The sequence below is a fragment of the Pteropus alecto genome, unplaced genomic scaffold (genome assembly GCF_000325575.1).
Source record: "Pteropus alecto unplaced genomic scaffold, ASM32557v1 scaffold24, whole genome shotgun sequence".
Lineage (NCBI taxonomy): Eukaryota > Metazoa > Chordata > Mammalia > Chiroptera > Pteropodidae > Pteropus > Pteropus alecto.
This window is the reverse complement of record NW_006439192.1, coordinates 3,986,652-4,013,507: the sequence shown is the minus strand read 5'-3', so window position 1 is coordinate 4,013,507 and position 26,856 is coordinate 3,986,652. Positions and strand designations below refer to the sequence as shown.

Sequence of the window (26,856 nt, the reverse complement as noted above, 5' to 3'; positions counted from 1 at the left end):
CACGAAGGCTGGCAGGAACATGGATGCTTGGGGAAGAACATGGATGCAGAGGAAGAAAATGAGTCACTGACAGAAGAGAACATCAGACGCAAGCAGAATAAAGGCATACACTGTGGTTCAGATTAAATTTCAGGGTCTGAAACCCAGAAAAATAAGATATTATGGGGGCCAAGACTGTAGTGTCTCGGAGCTCCAGTGCACAGTTTCTGGGAGTGGTGAAAACTTGACTGGGTTCGAATAGTTGGTATGAACTTAGGATGTGCAGGTTCACCTTTGCTTAACTCTTCATGTTTTTCAGGACTATTTAGGCTTTCTTAGGCCCGATGGCTTTCACCTTACATCATGGTAAACGTTTCAAAACATACCCACATTTCTTTTTTTTTTTTAAATCTTATTTTATTTTCTTTATTTAAAAAATTTATTTTTATTATGGTTTTGGTTTAAACAGAATTTCTTTTTTTTTTGGGGTGTTTTTTTTTTTTTTTTTAATGTTGACCTTGGTTAACAAAATCCAGTAAGTTTCAGGTACACACACACACACTGCATTGTGTATTCACCACCCATAGTTAGATTTCTTTCTGTCACAACACATTTCTTATTAAATATAATTGTTTAGCTGTAAAATATTAAAGAGGATTTTAATCATTTTACTTTTGGAATGATTTGGCTATGAGTAACTCATTTAATTTATGATTGGCTCTAATTTTTCGGCAGATTTCATACCCATGGAGTCTTGTGAACTAAGAAAATCAAAGCTACTAATTATTTTCAAATGTAATGAAATTTTAGTGAATGTTTAAATGAAACGTTGATGAAGTCGACTAAATGTGACATCTTAAAGACATTTAATTATGTACTTGTCAGCGAGGTTGCTATAATGTTATACAGACATTTAATTGAGTATCGATTAATGTTGAGGATGCCATATTCATTTTGTATATTGGAGACCAGGCATGTTTTCAGGTCTCATACATTTTTTGTATGCCCCTGAGCCACTCCCCAGGCTCTCAGCATTTTTCCCATAGTGCCAGGGATGCCACTGCTTGTATTAATAATGTGGAATGGGATTTTAAAGGAAATAAGGTATAAGAAGCAACAAATGGTTTCTCTTTTATTGAGCAGCTTCTGTGTGACAGAATGGGTTAAGTACCTCACCTGCACTATATCACATTTAGTCCTCACAATAGCTCTATCACAATATGATGTTATCTCTATCTAGTGGAATAAGAAATGAGAGTCACACAAGTGGGACACCTAGGATTTGAGCCATGGCCCTCGGGTACCACAGCCAGACTATACTGCCCGTCCTTCCTTTGATAGGCCGCTACCTCAGTTTCCATCTTAAATATTTGGGGCAGGATTAATTTTGGTTGTTAAGGAATCTGGCTAGGTCTACAGAAAGAACTTAGAGCCAAGAGTGAGAATCCAGACAGATTGGTGGGTCAGTCATTATCAGACCCTTAGCAACTGCGAGCCAAGAAGAGACCTTAATTTTGACTTGAGAATTTTTCTTTAGCTCCTGACTTCATGCCTTCTGTTAAAGTGAGAACAAGTAGAATGCCCTTGGCTGGAGAGGGGATTGAGAGAATGGTGTCCACAGGAGGATCATGTGGTAATAATTCCTAGCCTTGGTCCTGGGAGAAGGTGGCTGGCCCCTTAGAAATCCCAGTTACAGTGGTGGAGGTCTGCTCCAGGGAGGTACAGCTTGCATCAAAGGTAGTCAGTCACCTAATCTTTGTGGGCATATGAGTTGGAACATGAGTTGCTTTCCTTTATCTTTTCGGTGTATTTGATCCTGAGCGAGGTGGGCTTACATAGGCACATACTCAGGAATGTACGTGCCAGGGATAGGATGGAAAAAGCAGGATGAAATCAAACGGGAGGTGTAGAAATCTTTGTACTTTCTTGTGCCCTTTTCTTAAATGCATAGTTATGCTCTCGGATTCCATCAGCCCCTCTTGGGACATGCGGGAAGAACATGTTTTCATGGTTAAGCAGTCAGGGTAGATATATAGGAAATTGATCAGTGTGTCCAAATGTGGTGAGAGACATGCGGCCTAATCTCTCTGTGAGCTCTAATTGGAATCTACATTGCAGCAATACTACTTTCGGTTTGGAGAACTGTTTAGGGATGGGACTTGGTGGTTTAGCGGCAAGTGGAATCTCGCTAGTGTGATTGGGGCCAGTATAGGTTTTTTGGTTCAGAGAGAATTTTGTCAGGACTCAGTGGCTTCTAAAAGTGTTTTGCAAAGGTAAAGATTAACACAGACATCAAGATAGTGATCATTTCTGAAGGGTGAGGATAGGACTCTTTCAGGGAGGGGCAAAAGACTTCTAAGAAATAGGACTGAGAGTGTCCCGTTTTTAAATCTGAACGGTGAGTACAGGGTCTCCACTTAATTATTATTCTTTAAAGTGTTCACACATGTTTTATCTATGCTTCTTTTTGTAAGAAAAGTTTCCTAATAACATTTGGAAAAAAAGCGCTTTATAATACTGTTAGAAACGTATTCATGTTTCTTTTATTTTTTATTTGACTTAGGTGAGCATAGCTACCCCAAAGCAGAAACCAAAAACTCCGTTTTGCTTTGGTGAGTACTGAGCCAGGGGATGGGTTTTCTGACACTTCTACAGCAGCTTCCTCTTTTGCACAGTGACAGTCCTGTGATCACATGTGACTTACACCCTGTGTGTATGAGTGACTTCAGTCACAGTGATGTTCCTGGGTCTCAAGTGATGCTGCTTTCCTTGGTCTCGCCACAAAGATTATTAATAACATAAGACAGAGGTACACGGACCATTGGGGTTCCAGGTTCTCTTGACTCCACCGGGCAGAGTGCAAGGTATCGATTAGAAGTTTCTAGGAACCCTCAGCTCAGAGCTCAGTAGTGGTATGCTCAGGAAAGATAGAGACTTGGGAAAGTTGGGAAGATAAGAGAAAAGGAGTATTCTTACAGGGGTCTCAGTATTGCCAAACGAGTGACAGTGTTGGGGGTAACACAGGAAACAGATAACTCAGTGGATGTCTCAAGTTATTGAATCATCAGTATTTATTTGGCTCCCACTGTGTTTTTAGAACTGTACTAAATGCTACAAGAAATGCTAACAGATAGTTTCTGTTGTGTATCTAGGGCGACTCTGAATGTAAGCTCATGAAGGCAGGGATACCTCTCTGCTTTGTCACTGCTGTATCCTCAGCATGTAGCATGGTTCTGGCACATAGTAGATCCTTGGTAAATATTTATAGAATGAATGAATGAGCTACTGAATTCTGTGTCTGCCCCATGGTTCTCACCTTTTTTTAGTTCCGGCTCATTTATGCTAGGAGAATAAAATGGCCCCTTGAGCTGTCCTCTCTCCCAACTTCAGGTTGGTTCAAACTTCTTTGGTGCTCTCATTCCCCTATCTTTTTTTTCAAATAGCATCGCTAAGCTTAAAAATGACACTCTCAGATTTTGTGGTCAGCAGATCTATTTTTAAAAAAATTATGAATCCAGAAGTAAATTGTTGACTTAATGGAGTGCTCAGAGGAAAGGACAGGTTGAAAATGAAGTCAAGGTCACAGATTTGATTATTTGATCTCAGGTAAGCTTTGTTCCATTTCCCAACCACAGACGAGACTCTTAACCCGGGCCAGTTGTGTCCGTGGAAACAAGGAGCATTGGAACCAAAATGATATATGTATCATCATGAATATAAATCTGTTTGCACCTCTGAAAAGTAGTTCGAGCATGTGGCAGACTGGCAGCCTCATCACTGCACAACAGCATATTAAGGTTGTTGGTAATGTCAGGTATCATTCTTGTGGCCAGTGGAATAATCCACACTTTAAATAGAGAAGAGCAGTGTAGCCTGACGCTTCCCGAATATTCATGTGGTGACTTTGCACCATGGGAAAAGTCTTCCTCAGTTTTGTGGGGACCCTACTACTTCAAACACCTTAGTTTTGTGGAGTCTTTTTGTGTTGCATACGTCCTGACCTGGAGTTTTCTCCCTCTTACTTGTGACTTTTGCAGTCATCAATGCCCTCTCTCAGAGGTATTTTCTTCAAGCCAATGACCAGAAAGATCTGAAGGACTGGGTTGAAGCCCTGAACCACGCCAGCAAAATCACTGTACGTATGATTCCTTTTCCTTTCTGGAGGGATTCAGTGTCTCTTCCCAGCATGTGGCCTGTTTGGGTGAGGAAGAACTCTGATGGCAGCAGGGACTTTCTCAGAAGCTTGTTCCAGATCCAGTTCCCATACCTCTTCTTACACCTTGGCTTACTGACCGCAAGTTGAACTGAGAGTTGGGGTTGGAATCAAGTTCAAGGGGAAGTTCATGGAGTGTCTGCTTTGTGCTTCCGGGAGGACCCCTGGTCAGTTGTGTTTTGGGTAATGCTGATTTAGAAAGTGGTGGGATTGGAAAATGGATTGCTGACTATGAGAAGTAGAATAAAGGGCAAAACATAAGGAAGAAAGTCAGAATTTGTCCTGGCTTAAGGGAATACTCTTCTTACTGTAAGAGCTGGCCTGGGGGATCAGTCCAGGCCACCCACAAGCCTGTCCTTCCAAAGCGTTCCATTTAAAAACATCACTGAACTAATTCACTGACTGCGCTATAAGTGCTCTCACTTTCTTTGACTTGGTTGACGAAGAACTCATTTCTTCTTCCTTAGACATACAAGGGAAAAAAGGGGAGAAGAGTAGGAAGGAGGAGAGGGAAAACTTATATTTTGGAAAAAAATAGACCTTTAACCAATAGTCTAGACTGATTTGTGGTTGAGTAACTATGGTTTGTTTATATGCTGAAAAGTTTTATTTTCTGTATTATACAGTCAGAAATGCTTACATTCTAGTGACTTCCAATAATAACCATCATGCCCTGGAGTAGATCATTCTCCATGTATCTCAGGGTTCCTGTGCATAAATTAATAGAAGAAATCTGTGTATCTATCTAGCACTTGTAATGCTGGACTCAAGCAGAGTACAATTTAGTCGTCAGAGCAGTTTTGCTCGTTAGCTTATTATTCTGATAAACCTTGGTAAACCCAAGAAAAGAGAGCAAAAGGACAGGAGGGAGGGAGATTGCTGCAACTCACATGTCTGCTCACCCATGTGCTTGTGCACATGACTCCTAGTGCTGATTTTAATAAAGGTTTTCTTCAGTCATGTTGGGGTCTTCGCCCTTCTGTGCCTTCCACAATTCAGGGAGGTTTTTTTTGATATCTAATACCTCGTTCTCATTCATTGTTTCCTCCTGGATTTCCTCTGTTTCCTGCCTGGTTAACTGGGCTACACATTCTGTACGGCAGCAGGGACCTTCTTTCCCTTTCTTTTGTGCCTTGAGCATAGAGTTGCTCTAATCACATAGTTCCCCTTGCCTCTTTTCTGGCCGCGCGGGGCAGAAGTTACAGGCTGTGGGAGTGGAAAGGAGCATGATGGTGCCCAGAGGCTGGAAGTCCAAAGACCTTGTGTAGTGTCAAAGCCTTCTTCAGGGTCTCCACAGTCTCCAGGGTCCCATTCACTTTCCTTGTTCTGTTTATACATCCCTTCACTTCTCCTGCAAAAGGTTCTATGGGACAGAAGGAAGAGGAGGGGTACCCTTCTTCCTCCTAATCTTTTTGTGTCCTGAAAGGGTTTAGTTTTTCCTCCACTTCCACATCATCTTATGTTGTGTATCTTTCCTTAGAGAGACTGGATAGATGTGGGACTGGGACACCACATGGATGACATACATATTTATTTTAGCCCACTTTATGTGCAAAGTGAAGTATCACGCACTTCGGGGGATACAGAGATGAAAGACGGAACAGATAGCATATTGAGCCAAACCTTCACATGTCTTATACGTTCACCGCTCACATCACTCTTGTGAGATAGATGCTTTTACTGCCATTTTTCAAATGAGGAAAATGGAAATCAGAGTCTTGCCCAAAGTCTAGAAGTTAGTAAGTGGTAGAGCTGGGATTCAAACTCAGGACCCTTTGGCTCCCAAGACCTAGGAGTTTATAAAAATATTAAAAATGAACAACAGTGTTAAAATAAGTTAGATCACACACCACTTTACATACATGGCTTCATTTTGCCTTGTAAAAACCCTAAATAGGAAGAGCAAGTGTTATTATCCTCATTTATAGATGAGGAAATGGAAATGCCTAGAGATCAAAGTAACTTCCCCCAAGGTTATGGACCCAGCATGGATCTAGTTTTTCTGCCCACAGATCACTGTTCATATTATGCTGAGGTCACTGAGTTCTTATGATTGAAGAAAATGATCAACATATGGTTTTTAAAGAATTAGGCTCTCTCAGAGTATTAGTATTCCCGTATTTGTTTTCTAGGGCTACTGTAACAAACTGGGTGGCTTAAAACAACAGAAATTTATTCTCTCATGGAGACCAGAAATCTTGAATCAAGATGTTAGCAGAGCTGTGTTCCCTCTGAAGACTTTAGGGGAGAATCTTTCTTGCCTCCTCCAAATTCTGGTGGCTCCCGGTGGTCCTTGGTGTTCCCTGGCTTGTAACTGCATGATTCCATCTCTTCCTCCATCACTGTATGGCTTGTGTGACTGTGTGACCACTGTTGTTCCTTTAAAAACATCAGTCATAGAACTTAGGACCCACCATGAACCAGTATAAGCTCATCTTAATACCATCTACAAAGATCCTAGTTCCAAATAATGTCACATTCTGAGGTTATGGGTGGACAGTTTTGGGGGACATTATTTAACTCACTATATTTTTCAAAAGAGTTGAAAATTGAGCTGTACAAGTGAAGCACAGCTCCCTCCTCCCCACCCACACATCCCCAAGTTGGATGATCACTTCCAGCAGTCTAAGCATGCCTGGTGAGAAGGAAGATGAGTCCTTGAAAGCTTCATTTCACATTACAAATGATATCCTTGTGGATCTCTAGCATCAGAGAACATGCCACAGGTGGATAGAAGAGGGCGCACCCTTAACTAAGCCTCTGGGATATGGCCAAACCAAAAGGATGACCTTGTTTTCAAGCTCTAGAGCATAGTTTTTGTTGAATTTGTCCTCAGTAGGCTGATTCAAAGTCTCAGGAAGTGGAAACAGTTTTGGAAAGGCTCTGGGTGGCTAGAAGTAACCCATGATGTTGGGGCATGAACAGGGACAACCGGCTATTCTCTGGGCAGAAGACAGGAAGATTCTGACAGACAACAACAGCTAAGCTTCTATGAGGCGTTTTCTGGTCTTTGTTAACTAAAAGCCTTTGTCTCTACTTCTTTCTTGGGTTTTAGGAATTCGTTTGGGTCATTTGAGAAGAATTTCTTCTGTTCCATGGTGATTATACCACTAAACACCCAAGCAATAATAACATACCTAAAGAATTCTATCACAATAGCAAAATATCAGAGAAATTTAGGAAGGTGGTAAGTAGGTAGGTAGGTAGTGGTATTTAGCACTGGAGAGTTAGCCAGTCCTTGGGCAAGTCATTTTAATGAGCTTTCATTGACCTTATCTATGAAATGGATAGATAAGGTCTATCCATTGAGCTTAGGGATAGCGCAGTAAAGAGTTTAGTGCATTCCTGGCACTGAGTAGAGGCCCAAAGCAATGAGACCTGCTATTCTCTCTCAGACAGCCATAAAGAAAAGACAAGGTGGATTTCCGGCCCAGTCAGGCGAGGTGGTGGGCAGAGGTCACTCTTGTCTATGTAAACTGAGAATGCAGGCCAGAAAGAGGGGTCTCATCTTTTTGGGGCCCTGCTGTAATCACAGTGGTCTTGCTCCTTTGCAAAGATACCAGATGGAGTGGTCCTTGGTCCCCCTGAGCTGTGAGCTCTTAAAAGATTCTTTGGTCTTTCTAACTCTCAAGGCTGTGGAAGAAGCAGTAAAGGATGTTGGCTTTTTTCATGTGGTCCATAGTTATTTTCTGGTAGATCCACACAGGGCGCTAAGTTTTTGTGAATGAGAGGCTTTGTGATTCTGTATACACCATACCAGCTGGGCGATAGGTCCAGTCTCTGTCCCGTTATTAGTCATGGCTTTGGCCAAATGACTTGACTATTCTGAGCCTCTCTTTAATTCTTAATAAATGAAAGATTTTATCAGAGTTTGCAGACGCTGGTATAAATGAGTAAAGTGGGTGAGGAGAAAGAAAAACAACATAAATGAGAATAAATGCCACCTGAAACATGGCCTCAGTGCGGAGAGAATGGTTAGGATGGTGGCAAACTGAAGAATGAGTTCCCCATCAAAAGAGAGAAGTGCTGCTCATCTGGGAATCTGGATTTTATATGAAATATCATAAATTTTAAGTGTAGATTGGAAACACACTGCATAGGACAAACAAAACAGTTTGGGCCAAGTCTGCCTTGGGCTCTCCGTTTGCAACCTGTGGCCTGTGGTCTCGAACCAGCCATAAACTTCTATGATCATATGTACATACCCTCATTTGATAACCAAAACAACTCTACGACTTAAATGTTATTCCACTTTCCATTTTACACATGGGATAGTTAAGGCCCAGAGAAGTTCAATGATTTGCCGAAGGTTACTCGGTTAGTTAGTGACCTGTCGTGAGTTATTCCCCAGGCCTTGGGCTCCAAAGCTCATGCTCCCTGATTTTGTACCATATACCACATATGGGTACCTGTGCCCCTGCCTAGCATACTTTCTTCTGTCTTCATGTTCCTGGTTCATTTTCATTCTCCAGGTTTATACATCTCCTCCTCTGCTAACCACTCCATTTCAAGCAGTTCCCCTGCTGTTCTCTAGCTTAGCTCCTGTTTGTTTTCTTCATGGCACTCACCACATTTTGTAATTAGCCTGATTGTTTCGCTATGCAATTTTTGTCAAGTGTCCCTTACTAGCATCTCCATGCCATAAGGGCAGGACATGTGTCTAAATTTGCTGTTTTATACTTTGTTCTCTTGCCAGGGAAGGGCTGGCTTACAGTAGGTACTCAGTATGTTTGTTGAGTAAGCGTGTACATGAGTGTGTGTGTGTGTGCACGCATGTGGTGTGGGGGTGGCTGGCAGAGTTCCTTTTACTCAGATATTGATTGATGGAAGGCCTGGGGAAGAGTGGGGCATCTTACTATAATTTAGTACATTAGCTTTCATTGCTATTCCTCAGCCTACTTTTGGCCCCTGCTTTTCCTAAGCTTCTGTATCCTGTTGACCATGATGCCATCATTCTTCCCAGGTACCCAAAATTGGGAGCCTGCCCCTGACGACCGAAGTTCTCAAAAGCCTAGCAGTTCCTCCGGCCTTAGAGAAGAAGCCGCAGGTGGCCTACAAGACAGAGATCATCGGAGGGGTGGTGGTATACACGCCCATCAACCAGGTGCTGGGGCCTGGGACTGCCAGGGGGTTGTGGGGTGTGTGATGTCCTGGTGTGCTAGTGATGCGTACAGAGGACTGTACTGAGAAAAGGGTAGATGGGAGTTTGGGAAGCCAGTGCAGATGGAGTGGGCAGGAACATACAGGTCTGGGGTGTGTGTAAATAATGGCAGTAGAGAAATTGAGGCCTCCACATCTTGAAATTGTGTGGCCAGCACAGTTCGGCACCATACATAGGAGACTAGCACACGTAGACACCATGAGGAGCAAGGCTGGAAACAGGCCCACTGTCTTTCTTCTGGTTTGCCTTCTCTGTCCTTCCCATTTTCCTGGGTCTGCCCAACATCCCTGAGCCTTATTCTGTGAAAACACCAGGTATAATGCCTGATGGGGGCAAAGTAACTGTATATTTTCTTGTTTAACTCTGTGACTGCTGTAGTGGGCATAGACGAGAGATGATTCGGCCAGAGGAAACTGGGTTGGGCAGGGTCTGTGACTATGTAAGGATTGAGGGGGAGGTGCTAATTCTGATCCTGTTTCCTTGTAGAATGGTGGGGATGGGCAGGAAGGGAGTGAGCCAGGGTCCCACGCCATTCTTCGAAGGTCCCAGAGTTATGTCCCAACGACAGGCTGCCGTGTTCCCACTGGGCCTCCCCTCATTAAGAGCGGCTACTGCGTGAAGCAAGGGAACGTGGTGAGTATCAGCACTGGGGCTGGAGCGGGTTCTGGTTATTCCCTGGAGCCTGTGGGTATGGGTATAGCAGAGCGGGAAGCAGGCTGAAAAGAGGAGCTGCAGTCCTCCATGCTCGCTGCTGCCCAAACCAGGAAAGGCTTGGAAACAAACACTCGCCCCTGCAGGTCAGAGGCATTGCTCCTGATAGAAAGAACTTTTTGTCCCCTACTGAATGTGGGAGCACCCTTTGAGTGCTGGTACCTTTTCCTAATGTCCTGTTCGTTACTTTTTATTTCAGCGGAAGAGCTGGAAACGTCGCTTCTTTGCACTCGATGACTTTACTATCTGCTACTTCAAGTGTGAGCAGGTTTGTAGTCACTCTGCGACCCTTCTAAGAGGTCATGGAAGGGAAGAGGCACATGAATAACACCCACGTGTGTGTGCATGAGTAGAGACGTGGACACACACAGACCTCGGAGGTGACTGTCTTACCTCCATCCCTCCTGTGTGTGCATCTTTAGATTGACGTTTAGAGTGGCCTGAATTTCTTCCCTCCTATGCAATGAGCTGTTCTGTGGTCAGAACCACAGAGCATCTTAGATTTTTTTTCTCTCTTGATTCTTTTGAGAATTTCCCTTATTTGCAACCTGGTTTTAGTTGACCATCTCTGATGAGAGAGGCACATCGGTCATCTTAGTCATCTTAGGTTGTGGCATTACTTGGACAGCCTCATTTACCTATCTTTCTGTTATTTCCCCCAGGACCGAGAACCACTGCGTACTATATTTCTCAAGGATGTTCTCAAGACCCATGAATGTCTGGTCAAGTCTGGGTAATTGTCTCTGCTTATTCTTTTTGATTAAAACTCCCATTTACTCTCTTAAATCTTCATTTACGACCCTTCCGAGGCTCTGTTCAAGAGTCTTCTTCCAAGAGCAAGTGCCAGATCTTGAGGTCTCAGGCATGACCCACTGTATCCTGGCTGATGCAGATGTGAGATCACACTGGGCACATTTACCGTCTTCCTGATACTTTACTCTCAGTCCTGAGGAGACGAGCCTATATAATAATTTTCTGGTGGAGAAAAAGAAAGAACATAGGAACAAAGAAGAGGGTGGTGCTGAGATGCTTCAGGTGTTAGAGTCAGATGCTCATTCCACAGGAGGACTAAGGCTCAGAGGGGGGACTGTGCCCTTAGTCACTCACTTTGCAGCGCTTCTGGTCAGATCATTACTAATGCCAGTGCCTCGTCCCTGAACTTATGCCTCTTGTCTTCTCTGTCTTTTGACAGATCCCTGACGTCCCCTTAAAACAAGGCTGATTCACAGCAACTCTGTTATTCCCTTTGGGCAGGAGGGGAAAGTATTTTTAATATGTTTTTCTTTTCATTAGGAAATGGTTACCTTCCAAGTACCATGATGCACAGGGTTAGTTTAGGACCTTGGACCCCCAGGCTGGGGCTTTCCCATATCCAACACCAAATAGAGATTCCCCTAGAAGTAAAGCTTTAGAAACCCAAGGGCATCTGGATATCTAGAAATCCTCGTTTTGGCCCTCAGTTTACAGTCTTTAAGGACTGTACGTTGGTCTCTCCATCCGTGGACTGTGCATGCAGAGCCAGCATCATCAGAGAAGCTATTAGCAGCAGGCAGATTGTTCCTGAATAAAGGCATGGAAGGGTCTTGCATGCGAACAGTGCTGTATGACCCAAGGAAGCAGGGACTGAAGCACTGAGTCTGGCAAATGGCAGTTGCAGAGTACAGAAAGTTAGGGAAGTTCCCAGTGACAATTTATAATTCATGAAAGTAGCTATCGGTGGAAGTTCCAGAAGTGTGGCTCCTAAGTTGCTCGTGGGCAGAGGAAAGATTAGGCATGACCGAGTCCCTGGAGATGGCTCCTGCCTCCGGGGCCTGTGTAGATAGGCATACAAGCACCTGGGCACGTTGTGGCAGCTTGGTGAACCCAGATGAGGTCAGTCCTAAGAGTGTTCTGGACTCTGCCTGAATCTCTGACTTCCAGAGTCAGACTGAACTCTGAATAAAAGACTTAAGGTTGTTGGAGATCATCAGGGAAGGAATCCCCAAGCCTCTGCAGGATCCAGACCTGTGAGACTGTGGCCTCCTCCAAACCCAGTCAGAGGGCTTTAGGGCATCTGGGTAGTCAGCCAACATTTGTTAAATTGAATTGAATTGAATTGAATTGAATCAAAAAGCAGCATGTAACCTGAGAAGCAGAGGTGAAAAGGCTGGGGATTTCCTCCCTGCTTTGCTTTCACCTCCTCAGTGGTTGATTCCATGATTGTATTCTGTGTCCATGACTAGTTTAAGAGTTTGAAACATTTAGCCAGAAAGCAGAGCCATCTCTACTCAGAAACTCAGAAAATAATAATAGTGAAATGTATTTCAAGTGACCACTACATGACACGCATTGTACCAGATGCCTTATATACCTTATAATTGATCTTCGTGGTGTGGTAGCCAGCCTGATAAAGGAGGTCTTCTCATCTCTATTTTTATAGTAGGGGTATAAAGGCTCACAAAGTTTTAAAAACATTCCTAAAATACCTTTTCCCTAAGTGGAGATAGGATTTGGTCCATCCGACCCCCATCTTACTGCCCTCTCCCCTTTAGTCTCATGCTCCTCTTTTGCCCGGTGCCCATGTCACTGGCCAAACACTTGCCATTTTCTTCCAAGTCCTCATTTATGAAGCCAACTCTGACTGTCTGCAATCGGTCCTTTCTTGGCCTCATTCTAACTCTTGGCATATAGCACACAGTCTGACACCTAATTGTATAGATTTGCTTTTTTGTGTTATTTTATTGGGAAGGAATTAGATCTTTCACTCCTTATATATCCCCTACTGTGACTGGATGCACACAGCTGACATTTAACACTGGAAATAATTTCAGCTGATTTGAGGTTTGTCATTGAGCATCAGCTACTTCTTGCCTTCTTTGCAGAAGTCAGGATCCCTCTTCCCAAACACACCCATTTTGAAGCATCTTAAAGTGTCTGCTCTTGCCTTCCTTTTCTCCTCGTTAGTGTCCAGTCCCCTCAGCTCAGTATAATGAAGCACAGAGCAGGAATTTAATGTAGTTGATGAACTTGCTGCCTGGGTGAGGAAAGGTTTGGAAATGAGAGAGATGGCTCTCTTAGAAGAGGCAAACAGTAGTGGAATAATTAAAAGCATAGATGCTGGAGTCAGACCTGGGTTCAAATCCTGACTCTGCCATTTACTAACTCTGGTGCCATGGAAAGTCTTATAATCTCTCTGAGTCTGGGTTCCGTCATCCATAAAGTGGTGAGTGTTAAGTTCCTCATTGGATTGTTGTGAAGATTGGATGAAATAACGCTCCAAAAAAGCACTTGCACAACAAAAGCACTCAAAGAACAGAATGGTGGTTGCCATTTATAACATCCAGTTATAAAATAAGTAAGTCCTGGGGATGTAATGCACAACATGGTGACTATAGTTAACAATACTGTATTATATGTTTGAAAGTTGCTAAGAGAGTAGATCTTAAAAATTCTCATCATAAGAAAAAAGTTCGTAACTGTGTGGTGATGGATGTGAACTTACTGTAGTGACCATTTCAAATATATACAAATATTGAATCGTTATGTTGCACATTTGAAACTAATAGAAAGTTACGTGTCAATTCTCTCCATATATATATACATACACACACATACATATATGCATACACACAAGTATATATATATATATGTGTGTGTGTGTGTGTGTATATATATACACACATATACACAACACCAGTAAAATTTTTATCTATTTAACTCTGAAAAAAAAAAGCACTCAAAACAGTGCTTTGCACAAAGCACATCGTGCATATTAGCCACTAAAGCAAAAACAACAAACCAAACCACAACTGTAGGCAGTGTGGGGTGTGGTAGATATTAGGCAGGAGGTTTTAGAGGGAAAGGAGCTTTATGTTAATAGAACAGGTGTGGGTAGAGTGGTTCCACAGGGATGGTGAAACCTCCTGAGATCCTCTAGGAACTGAAGGGAGAAGAAAGCCCTGCAGTGTTTTTGAGGCAGGCGCTGAGGGAAGAATGGCCCAGGAGTCCCTTCTTATGGTAGAGGGTACTGGTGCCTTGACTTAGGACAAATCAAGTCCTCAATGTGTACACCATCCTGCTGGTAACTTACTTTCTCTTTCTCTGCCTAGTGATCTCTTGATGAGGGACAACTTGTTTGAAATAATAACAAGCTCCAGGACTTTCTATATACAGGTAAGAAGCTCACTCAGGAGACTTTAACATTCCATTTCTGTGAATAGTGTATTCATAGGCCTTGCTTTTTCCTGTGCTTTCTCTTTTATTTTGTTTGAAGTTTCTAGTTGGTAAATTTAGCCTCTGAAAGTCAGTCTGAGTCCCATTTTATTCTAAACAGGATGTTTGCCAAAAGCTTCCCAACCATAAAATAATAAGAGCAGGTTGAGCCACTGTACCGGGGAATGTGACCATGTACCAGCTGTTCTCAGCTGCAGGGCGCCAACTAAGCAGAGAAAAAGAGAACTGGCCAGTGGTTTCACTTCTCCTTTGGAGAGTATTTATAAGCTCCGCCTGTGTGTGGTCATCACTGTGTGCGGAAGGACAAAAGCACAGAGGCCCCTGTTCAGGCACCAGGTGCAAAGACCAGCTGCACAGAGAAAGCCATTGTTTGGGCTCTGACTATTCAGCTATCAGGAGCTTCTCCCCTCCACCCACTGCTTTGGAGTTCTCCCAACTCTTTCTAAAATCATAAGAGGAAGAAAGGCAGATTTCCAAACAGAGCCTGGACTTTCAGGGCCAAGTCCCTAGCCTAGCCTGCCTGGAAATCCACAGAGTGTGCCTTGATTCTTGTAGCATCATGTTAGTGCTGCATTTCTAGCATTAAGACATCATGTCGTGTGTTGGTGTAAACGAGGGGCCCCTCAACCAAAGCTTTTCAGGGTTCCCACTGCACTTTTCTCTTTGTTTCAAGCATCACTCTCCCTTCCACAAGGTCGGCTCCCTTTCACAAGTTGATGGGTAGCAGCTCCAGTTGTCCTGACTCTCCGAGCTGGTCCCCCTGCCGGAGCCCAGCAGACAAGGCATATGTAGGTTCCATTCATTCAGACAAGCACTTGCCATCCCGGAAGAGACAATGTAGGAGAGCTGCAGAAAGTGTTGCTGGAGTGTTAGAGCTGGCTCCATTGCTGTTCAGGGGCAGAGTTTAAACTATACGTGCAATAAAAGTATTTCCAGTTCTGGCATTTAACAGATAGTTGTTGAGTATCCTCAGTCTGCCAGGCATTTTGCCTCATTCTGAGAACACTGCATTAAATAAAACAGATCCTGAACTGGAGAGGGAGAGGAAGGGCGAGGGGGAGGAGGAGGGAGAGGGAGTCAAGTAAACAGGCAATAAAAATAGTGTGATGGGATTGGGGAGGGAGAGTTGTCCTGATGAACATAGGGGAGTTTTTAGGGCAGTGAAACGATTCTGTATGATACTTTAATGGTAAATGCATGAAATAGAACTTTACAGCACAAAGTGTAAACCCTAACTTATGCCAATTTTATTTATTTACTTTTTATTAAAATTATTGGGATGACATTGGTTAATAAAATCAAGTAAGTTTCAAGTATACAGTTGAACAATATATCATATGTATATTGTATTTGTATTCACCACCCAGAGTTAAATTTCCTTCCATCACCAAATGTTTGACACCTTTGCTCCTTCCCAACATATGCAAATTTTAAGAAAGCATTTAGGAAATCAGGTGATCTCAGCATGGAATTGCAGAATATGATGAGAGAAGCTAACTGCATTACAGAGTAAAAGTACCTCACTGATGGGGTTAGGGGACTAAACACAAACAAAAACCAACAGTGTGATGAGTGCTACCATTAGAGTGAGTAGTGGTTGCCATGGAAACTCATAAGAAGGGTACTTCCCCCTCGCCCCTTTCAGGCAGTCAGGGGAGGTTTCCTGAGGGGAGACGTATCTAAGCTGGGTCAGTTGAGGGAAGAGTAGCCGAGGCGGAGGGAGTAGCATGTGGGGGAAAAAAAGCTTGGAAATAAAAGGAAAACAGAGCAAACAGGAGGCTGGAGAGCAGATACATAGGGCCTGTGGCCTGTTATGCCTTGTTGAAGAGCTTGTCTTTTATCCTGAGCATTAGGGCCCCTCAAGGTTAAACTAGGGGAGTGACCCCATCTAATCTACCTTCTAAAGTTATCACTTGGACAAGTGATCTTACTTTCAGAGCCTTTTTTTTCCTCATCTGAAAAGTGGAGACAGTAGCCCTGAACTCCAACTCCTGTAATGGTATGCTGGCTGTGAATTGCCTGGCTGGTACAGTATAGAGGACAGATGAGAAAAGGGGGAAGATAGGAGCTGGAGAGACCAGTTTGAAGGCTATTGTTGTAATTTAGGTGAGACATAAAAGGAAGCCCAAACTAGGATGCATGGACGAAAGTGGAAAATGTGAACGCTATTAAGGAGTCCTTTCCAGGACTCGATTGTTGGTTGCATGTGTGGTGAAGGGAGAGAGGAGAGCCAAGCGTACTGTCCAGATGTCTGGCTTGGGCCTTAAGGTGGCTGATGGCAGAAGTCACTGTGATAGGAGCATGGGAGGAGGGACTGTGGAGAGCAGAGACAAGCCTAACAGAGGTGGTTCTGAGTTTACAGTGTCTGTAGGACATCCAAGGTGACATTATGGAGGCCCTTAGATAGGCAGTGCCTGACACATTGCTGGTATTAAATATTTGTGTCAAGTGAATGATCATGCTGGGTAAGTGTTCAGGACAGAACTTTTGGGATGGAGGTAGTGATTTGGGAAACAAAAACCCCAGCAACATAAAGGTTCAAAAGTATTGCATCATCTGCATGAATATGTGCACATTTACCAGAAGCTTCTCATCATTTTTATCCTCCTTTGCCTTCTGCTCCCACGTTTCTAGGATAAAAGAACACTAGCATCACACTGAATTAATAAATAAGCAAATGGACAAATCTGTTTATCGTACCTAACTGAAAGAGACTGGAAGTTAGAGAATAATAGAGATTAAAAATCATTAAAAATATGTATTAATTCATTTTAAAATAGCAACTATAAAACTCATCTATGTTAACACAAGTAACATTTTATGAAAAAGAACTATATTTCTAAAACAAAAATAGCAACAATAGTAGAATTGTTTTTTTGTTTTGTTTTTGCAAATCTCTTTAATGGCTGGTTTAATAGAAGACAGCAGAATTCTCATATCTGCTTCTGCATTTTATCTGGAGCCATATGTTGTTTTGATTGAAGAATATGAAGAAAATCTGGCCCTGCACAGATATTATTTGGAAAAAAAGGGATTGTTTTAATAGCTTTGTCAGATAATTGTGGATATATTTTGATTCTATACCAACACTTGGAAAATGGTAATTTCTTCACATTTAGGTGCAATGTGGGATTGGAAGCCAGTATCAATAAACTTTCATATTCTTACATTAAAATCAATTGGTCAAATTATGTAAATATCTGACCCCTAATATAAAATAATATTGAATGTCAAAAAAACCCCATTGGTCAGTTTTGCACTTTGAATAGGTCTCTTTTACCAATGAGTGATTTTGTAACTTTATGCATTGGTCATTTGGAAAATTGTGGTCTCAGTGTAGTATGCAGATCTTCCAAATGTTGACACATTTTATTATATAATATAAAAAAAAATCATATTTGTTCATATCACCACCAGTATCATCAACAAAGCATTCAAGCTCATGGAGGTGGATGTAAGTTTTCTGAAATTCTCAATTTTGCTTTGAAAGCTGAAAATTTATCATTTGCAAGAAAATACTTTCATGATCTTCCTGACGTAATAGGTTCATTTCATTTAGGTTTCAGGAAGAGTGTGTCATATACCTAAGTCTGAATAAGTTTGACTGACAGTTTCTCTGTCGGTCATTTGTTCCAAGTAAACATTGTGGTTCATGCAAGAAGTAAAAGTATAATGACTACTCATGCAGTTTGGTGCTATCACTTTTACCTACCATGCCAAAGTGGCATTCTGATCTGCTTCCTAAGGTTTATGTTCAGTAAATCTGCCTCAAAGAACTTCGTATCCTCGGTATCTAGGGAAGCTAGAGCAGAGAGTTGGGGAGATCTAGACAGAGAAAATAAACTACTTGGACAAGACAAAGATTTGGACAACAGAATGGGGCTGGATTCCAGCTAGTGAGGTGTTGGTGTGACATTTACCTTCTATGTCACATTTGTGTATAATTTATACCCTGTGATCTCTCATACTGTAGTTGTTTTTTCTGTTAAGAAAAAGCTACCATTTATTGCCCACTTCAATACCTCAAGCACAGTGCTGAGGATTTTACAGGCAGCATATTACTTAATTCTCAGCAGTTTCTGAGATCGGCTCTACTTTACAGATGAGGAAACGGTATGTCTGAAGGTAAATTATTTGAGACCATAAACCTGGTGAATTAGGGAGCCGATTGAGAGGCACCAGGTACTAGATCAAGACCTACTCACTTGTATTGTTTACAAGTAGCCTGGTGCAAAACCCAAGATGTAGAGAGGAGTCCGACTCTGCATAGGGGAAGGCCAACTTGTGGTAACTGGGTATCTTGACAGGTGGATCATAGTGACAGAGATCCAGGATCTGGCAGTGATCAGATATTTAAGCTTGTGATGTCAGCAAGCTCAGTAGCCCGTAGATGATTCTCTGTTCTGGGCAAACATTCAAAATGAGATTTTAGTCTTTGAACTACAAGGCACACAAGGTTCGCTATTTCCCCATTTTCCAGTCATAGAAGGTGAATGATATTAAGTAGCTTATCATGAGAAGGATTAGGTTATTCAAAATGGGAAATGTGGTGCAGACTGGTTTTGATAACTTGGCATAAGCCCAGTTGTCAGTACTAGGGGGCTGTGTCAGGACAGGAGTAGTAATAAGAGGGCTCACACATTAATTGCAGAGTTTTGGGCTAGAACTCTTTGGATACTTACTATTTTAATTTAGACTACAAGGTGAATGACATCACCTACAACTATGTAGTGTAGTTGTTTGCAATCATATGTGGCAGAGCTGTGTCTAAAGATAGGATGGTTCTTGGGGAAGGGGCAGAGGCTAGTAGTATTAGCTATTGCGAAGAGAAGGCAGAGGTTGGGAATAGAAGAAGGAGCTGCCTAAAAGTTTTAGACAGCTGCAATGGAAGCCTTTTATTGATGACCTGTAGAATTCCTTGCTTCAAATCACTGTATCTGTTATAGTGCTGGGTTCATAGTAGAAATTCATTAAAAGCTCATTGGATCGCAATAAAACCACAAACTGGAGTGATTCATTTTAATACACTTTCTTCCTCTCACCTCAAAAACTGCCCTCAAGGACAGAACCCCTACTTTTTTCTTTTGAACCAAGCACCAAAAACAAGTGCACATTCTTAAGCACACTAGGAAATAATGAAGGCATGAGTTTGGCACTTCCCTTTATGTTCTGCTCACTTCTAAACATTTTTAAATCTCTTAGTAATTCACCATGGGGTGGGTGGACTTTAGCTCTGTTTTGTACCTCTGGTTTTTGAAGCTACCTTTGTGATGTGGTTTTAAGATGTTTTTGAGTTTTTGATGAAGGCTAAGCACAGGCTTTCCATAAAAGATAGATATATGCAAACATCATAATTTTTGCATAAAATCTTTGAGGTTTCACAGAATTTTTGTTGCCAGTGAATCTCATTCTTAAAACTACTAAGAAGAATCATAATTGTGATTTCACTGAAGTAATATTCTATTTCTTTTCATGTGGGATGTTATAATATCTACTTTTCTATTTGAATAATATTTTTAAGTTACACTTATTAATTAAACATTTTAATGTTTACTAATGTTTATTATTATTATCCTCATGGGGGTTAACTACCTAGCTTATCTGATAGAAAAATATCCTTAAATGGAATTAGAGAATTAGGGAAGGAATATAATTAGCAAACAGTTTCCATCTCTACTAATTACTAAATGTTTTGAGAAAGATTTAATTATTTTGCCTGTCATATAGCAAAGATTTTTAAAAATTGTAATATATAGTTCTAGCAAGGGTGCATGTAAGAAATAATGTATCATTGGTAGATGAAATTTTCATATATTGTTGGCCAAAAATTACTCTTGCCAAATAAAAGAGCCTTAAAAGAATACATACTCTTTAGTGATTTCACTGGGAGTTGGCGAATCCTAAGTATGAAAAAAGCTTTATGCACAAAGATGTGAAAGCAGTGTTATTTATATTAGAGGAGAATTGGAAATTCTGTTTTAGAGGATTTTCATTCTTGTGCTTGAGTTCCCCAGATGTTAAATTGGGAAATTGCTAGCTTTCTGTTATTCGGTTATTCCTTGCTAAGTGGAGGCTGGAGTGTAGACACCTAGGCTAGTTGTGTGATAGTTCCTAGAAAACATTGAGAGTTTGTTGGTGTGGTCTCAAAGGATAATCAGGTAGGTGGCTGTGGCTTGTGGGGGTAATAACAGCTGACATGGGGGTGGTATTTTGCTAGGGTGGTAGAAGGAATAGAAATAGCTTAACAGCCCTGGAAACTGATTATTGAATTATCATTATGGGGATCTTGTTAATTTGTTTAATGAAAATTCCAGGTCTCCTATGTGATCTGGGAGATGTTTGCCTTTCCCTCAGCTCCCATCTATGTCTTTTCCTCCGTTTTCTAACATTTCCCCTTATCAAATCATCTTCTGCTTCCCTAGAAGGAAAATCTTTAAGAAATGCTTTTTAAAATAATGCCCAATTTAATTACCTCCATCTCATTCCAGTTTGAAATAACCATCCTTTTCCCCCAAATATATTAATCGATCCTGACAATTTGATCCTTTAGGTAGGAGTTATTTGCACAATGAATTTGAAGAAACAAACAAACAAAAGACTCAGGGAGAGGGTAGTGAACATATTTATAAGTTTGGAATTTAAGCCTTCATTTAAGGTCCTTATATATAATAATAATACAATAATAACTAATACTTATAAAGCCCTTTCTGTGTATCAGGCACTGTTCAAACTGCTTTACCTACAAGAGTTCATTTAATTCTCCCAGTGGTTCTACTTGTGGGACAGGCTACCCCCAATATTAGTAAAATACCTTCCGGAGGAAACTTGGAGACCTTACCTGGGTTATCTTTTTGGACTAGGGATGGATTTGTCATTTTCTTGGGAAACCACCAAGTTGTCAAATATCTGGGAAAAGTCCATCGAAGAGAAAGTGCACGGAAATTTGAAGCTCTGGAGTATGAGGGAGGTGTTCGCCTTGGGCACTTGTTGCTACACCCTTTTGACCAAGTGTGCCAGGGTGTGAAACTGTTTCCCTTTCAAGTTTTGCCATGTACACCTAACTAAAGAAGGTTTGTTTGAGGTGACAGAAAGGGGTAGGGATGCAAGGTTGAGGATTTTTTAAAAAACTGGTCATGCATTATCTTGATATATTGCAGAGAAAGAATAATTTTGGAGATAAAGTGAGGGCTATATGTGGAGACTTTTGCGGGCCAGGGTGTGGTGTTTGTACATACATGTGCACATGCATGCAAATGCACGCTTGTGATTTGTGTAGAACTATTGTGGGGAAAGCACAGGAGGACAGAGAGGTTAACAAATATAAATTTCTGGAGGTCAAGGATTCAGTCTTGGTCTCATCTCTGTGCCCAGCACCTGATGCTGTGTCCAACAGTGAGCAAGGCCTTATTAAATGTTTGCCGGGTTCACTTTAACTCAATCTCTATAAAGCTGGAAAGTACTGAGAATTCCCAGGGCTCTGCCTGCAGTGGCTTGGCCACTTGATTTTCTTCCTTTCTTCACAGACCCGCTGCTGCCCCCGTCTGGGGTTGGTAGGTATTTCTGGGGGAAATACTTAACTGCTTAGCCCTGTTGCTCGTGTCCTACGTGTTGTTTTCGAGTCTAGCAACTCTCTGGGCCTGAATGGAGAGTCAATACAAACCCAGGTAGCTTGTGCTTTGAGAGAAGCCCTGCTTGGAGATAATATATATCTGGGAGGCTTTGCAGAGGATTTGGCTCTAATGGGACTGGAGTTGAAAATGGGATTATTCTGCGTAAGTAGCTGTAGTGGAAAGAAGACTGCATTGGGCGGTAGGAGAACTGGGATCTAGACCAGCCGTAAACCTTGAGCTTCAGCTCTCTGGGCTTTGTTTTTGTTGTCTGTAAAACAGGAGGCTAGACCAGGCCAACTATGTTCCAGAGGGCACGAGGGACTTCAGGGAATGGGCCTCTAAGTGCTCCCCTCCCTCATGACCTCTGCCTTGCCATAGAGTGGATCCGCTTGGAGCTGTTTTATTTATGGGGTGTCAAATAAGATTTTGCAGGAAAAAAAATGCCCTCAAGAGTCTGAGGCCACTGGACTAGATGAACTCTGAGATCCTTCCAGATCTAATGGTGTGATTTTATGAACTTAGAATTGGATCAGAGTCTTGAAAGCTGAACTCATAGTACCCAGAATGTCTCTGTTAAGTGCTGTGGGTGTTTTGCAGGCGGATAGTCCAGAAGACATGCACAGCTGGATTAAGGAGATCGGGGCAGCTGTCCAGGCCCTCAAGTGCCACCCCAGAGTAAGTCACTTCCTTTCTGTTGCATAGTCACTGTCAACTTAGAGATGAGTGTCCTTGAGTGGATAGGTTTTATTTAGTGATTGAGGTAGGCAGCCTGGTCCCAGCTGAAGCCCTAGGCTGTCTTGTTTGTTTTTCTCTTTTGATTGATTAAAAAATTTTTATTTTTTATTTTTGGTTGTTGGAGTGGGGGAGGAAGGGTTGGATTGAGAAACAGTTTATGATGGGTCCCACACGTCTCCCTGTCAGGCAAACCTTGACACATCTGGAGTGAATTCTGTTGGACAGCTTGATTTATGTACACAAGTATTTTAACATATGAGGTGGTGATCTTGGGTGGGTACTCTTCCCGGGGCTTTGGGATAAACTTGTCAGGAAAGCCCTTACTTTCCTTTGTTTTTTTTTTTTCTTTCCATTTATTTTTGTAGGAAATGTCCTTTTCTAGATCCATTTCTTTGACCCGCGCTGGAAGCTCCAGCCTTTCAGGTGGGCCCAACTCTGTCTTGGGCAGAGGGCGGCTACCTGCGGAAGAGAAAAAAGTCCTCTGCAAAGCTCCCTCTGTGGCCTCTTCCTGGCAACCCTGGACACCTGTCCCCCAGGCTGGGGAAAAGCTGCTTCCAACTGAAGAGACTCCTGAGGACTCTTTGTTCACGCCTCGACTTGGGGAGAGCAATGCTGGTGGGGTGTTGCCTAGCTCCCGCATAAGGCACAGATCGGAGCCCCAGCACCCCAAGGAGAAACCATTTATGTTCAACCTGGATGATGAGAACATACGGACCTCTGATGTGTGATGAGCCATAGGTGCCCAGGGAGGGAGGGGGGAGGACTCAAGAGAAGGAGGCCATGACTCAGTTTCTATACCTGTTGGAGACAGTCAGAGGTCTTTATGCCACTCGTGTTCCTGTGGATGCTTTGTCAGAGGGGCCCATCCAGCTGGCTTTAAAAAAATACATCAATGCAGCGTATTTAATTTGGGAAAATCACTAGGCTGGACCTGTGGGCATGCTCAGTGGAAAGCAGGTTGCCTTCTGTTTGACTGTTGCGAAGTGGTCCTGGTGAGAGGAGTTTGGGAGTCCAGTTTCATCGTTAACCCAGTTTTATTTCCTTGTCATTGTTTTAGTTTCTTCCCTTTGTTTTTAGGCCAGGCATAGAATCTTAAGCCAGTCATCTGGTTTTATTCTATTCTTGATTATTGGCTGATGTTGGACTGTGAAGTAGGAGGGTGATAACTAACCCAGCTGAAAGGAGGGAGAGATGGTGGAAGATGCAGGCTCTGGTTTGACTGGATACATTCTGAGGAGGTGTTAAAATTGAGGGGCTGGCAGAGGCCCTCAGAATATCTACCAGGGCAAATCCCCGCCAGGGGACCTCCATAGGGGGAGAAATAGGGACCTCTTATGAGGTTTAGGGAATGATTCTACCCCAGCACATCAGCCAGTTTTGGGAATGACTCTGCTCTCATTTAGTTGTTCTTTGACCTCAAATACTGTCAGTGTGAGTGATAGACCTGCCTATCCGGTTTCTGTGTCCAGCTCCAAGGATGAGTTTATCAGTGTTAAATGTTATGACTATTGAGAACAGATATGGTGTTAGTTGGAATGTGTAGAAGGTCGATAAGTGTATGGTAATTCACTTGTGTGATAGATTGGATCTCTGTTTTAGAGTTTTAGATTTGGTTTGAAGCAGGTACTGGGCAAGAGATGGATTGTAGTTCATCTAGCTAAGTTTTGTTGATCCATGTTTTCTAGACAGAAGGAAAGGTCTGTTTTAGTAAAGACAGATTATCTTGAATTCTCGCCTCACAGCTCTTTTTTAACGGGCCAATATTAGTCTTAACTTTCAGTGATGTATATTGTATACCCTGATATATTTGCTTTCTTTCTATTCTTTGTGTTGTTCTTTGAATGAAGCATTGTGTACTTGCATGATCTGACATTGTAATCTGATCAGGTTCCATGTACTTATGAGTGGAGATATTCAAAGATAATCTTGAGACATATTTATATTTTTAATAAAATCAACTGCATAGAAACCTTGGTTTAGAGGCTATGCATTGCTGATTAGAGATTTAGAGATTTCCCAGGTAGAAGAGCATAGATTTCATTTCCCACCCCAATTTTAGGGTGTACCTTCTTCCATTTGGCAAGGAGATACTATTTCTGGGGTCCCTGGAAGGATTTGTCTATCCAGCCTATGTGGTGAACTACCATCAGGAACTTATCAGGATTCCCTAAAGGGAGAGAAAACTTAATTCATTTCTGTCTATAACTTTTATAAATTAATGATATCTTTAAATTAAAAAATAAAGAGTAGAGGAAGAGGCTCAGAGAACCATTTTTACCTAAGTGAACCCCTTTCTCTCATTATGTCCAAATCTAATGCAGAGGCAAAAACATGTGATTAGAAAATCCTAGTGGCTTGGGGGAAATCCTGTTTCTTTCAGGCAATGTTTCCTTGAAGCCTGTCATGTTGAAAACTTTTCTTGACTGCATTTCATTGCAGCTATCCTTCACTTAAATCGTTTGGTCCAGGTAGAAAAAAGGAAATCTGCTGGATCTCTCTCTTTTTTCTCTTTTCTGCAGACTCTTGTGCTTTTGTCCTCAGAAATCCTTAGTTTGGGAATTCTTTCTTTATGAGTGGTTGAGATTACAACATACTTCAAGTAGCCTGTTTTGAAGAAGTCATTCCAAATACTTATAAAGCGCCTTATCTCTGGTTTCATCTTCTAGCTTTACTCAAGAAAATTATTTGGCTAGGTCAAGGAAAGTGTGCAGTAAGTGATATTGAATTGATAGAAATAAATTAGGGACTTTTGAGGTCTCTTTAACATTCCCTAACTCATGGAAAGTTGTCATCTTTTGCTTTGTAAATTATAAAAATGTACCCATTTATCTCTCTTTAAAAATAAACTCTCTGCCAGATTACTACTGCTAAATTAATTGGTCATTATAGTAAGCTGATATGTTTCTTATTCAGGAAGATCTATTTTGAGAATGTTAAACATACTTATAAATCCAGATTGTATTATCATGACAGAGAGAAAACAGGGACTCTAGTTGGCAGATAGTTGGGAATTCCAAGCTAGGACATTGTTAATGTAGTTTCAGTACTAGATAAATATTATGCTCTTCAATGAAGCCTGAAAACATTCTCATACCCAAACCTTACTTCAGAATTTCTTTTGTCTCCCTATTATTTACCTTCTGGCCAATTTCATATCACAGCCTTTTAATGTCACTACACATGTGAGCCAAAGATGGTGCATGTATGACCAAAGAATTTAGTTTTAAATGTTTAAAATGGAACCAAATGGAAAAAATAGGGTGGGGATACTGTATAGGTTAGTAGTTAAGTGCATAGACTCTGGAATAAATCTGAGGATTTCTCTGAGTTGTGCTGTTTTCATAAGACTTATGAAGGAGTCTTGACCCACTGTGTGTAGCAGTATTTCAGGTGGGCTTCCCTATCCACTATTCTTGAAAGCTTAAGGATTTACTTACTCGAGGTCAGTTGATGACTGGCAAACATAGTTGGGCCTTTGGCATTCTGTGAGACATCATAAACCTAAATCAAGTAGAGTGACCTCAGGTCAAAATATTGGAATTACACATCTTTTTCTGAATAGAATGCTGAACTCCCATGAGAAAGAGTAGATTTAAGGTCCAACTTGAAGCAAAAGGGTTTTTTTTTTCTTCCTGAATATAACTTGTATATGCAAAAAGGATCCAATAAATATATAGCAGTTTCAGTAGTTGAGCGGTGGGATTTGATATTTGTTTTCACTGTTAACCAGATAAACAGGCATCTGAATGTAACGGTATTTTGGAAATGGAGTTTCTCAAATCAGCTTTGTTTATAAACTTTGAACATGTTAGAAATGGACAGGTTTATTAAACCTTTTCTACCAACACCATTTTTTCCCCTTATTCCCTTTTCTCTCTGTGTTATCGCCTGCGGCAGTCAATTACAGTCACTTATGCTAGGAAGAGTTTGAACTGTTTGATCCCTTTCCCCACTGCTTATGAAGATGTGGCATGATTTTGTGTTTTGAACCAGTATGTTTCAGCTGTGAAATGCACTCGCTGTAAGCGCTGAGCTGAGCGCATGGAAACATGCTTCTCATTTTATCTGATCTCTTAATTGGTATGTAGCAAAAAATAATTTTCTAAAACTGTTTTGTTGCTTGTTTTGTAATAAAACCATGTGGAACACTGAAATATGGTGTTTTTGTAATGTCGACCTTCTGTCTGGGTGGATGATCTTTCGTCAGACTGCTTCTATTGGTTTTATGGATTTCA

General features: G+C 41.7%; 1 protein-coding gene across 1 annotated transcript in view; it reads left to right on the top strand.

The window, feature by feature from the left end:
* Window positions 1-26,775, top strand: part of PLEKHA2 (pleckstrin homology domain containing A2) — a 44,364-nt gene extending 17,589 nt beyond the window's left edge. Inside the window, exons 3-11 of the mRNA XM_006916289.2 lie at window positions 2,543-2,591; window positions 4,017-4,114; window positions 9,156-9,296; window positions 9,840-9,986; window positions 10,264-10,332; window positions 10,727-10,797; window positions 14,153-14,216; window positions 22,484-22,561; window positions 22,987-26,775. Of these exons, the coding sequence (XP_006916351.1) occupies window positions 2,543-2,591; window positions 4,017-4,114; window positions 9,156-9,296; window positions 9,840-9,986; window positions 10,264-10,332; window positions 10,727-10,797; window positions 14,153-14,216; window positions 22,484-22,561; window positions 22,987-23,349 (1,080 nt within the window). The 3' untranslated portion in view covers window positions 23,350-26,775. The remainder of the gene's footprint in view (window positions 1-2,542; window positions 2,592-4,016; window positions 4,115-9,155; window positions 9,297-9,839; window positions 9,987-10,263; window positions 10,333-10,726; window positions 10,798-14,152; window positions 14,217-22,483; window positions 22,562-22,986) is intronic.
* Window positions 26,776-26,856: the final 81 nt, after the last annotated feature.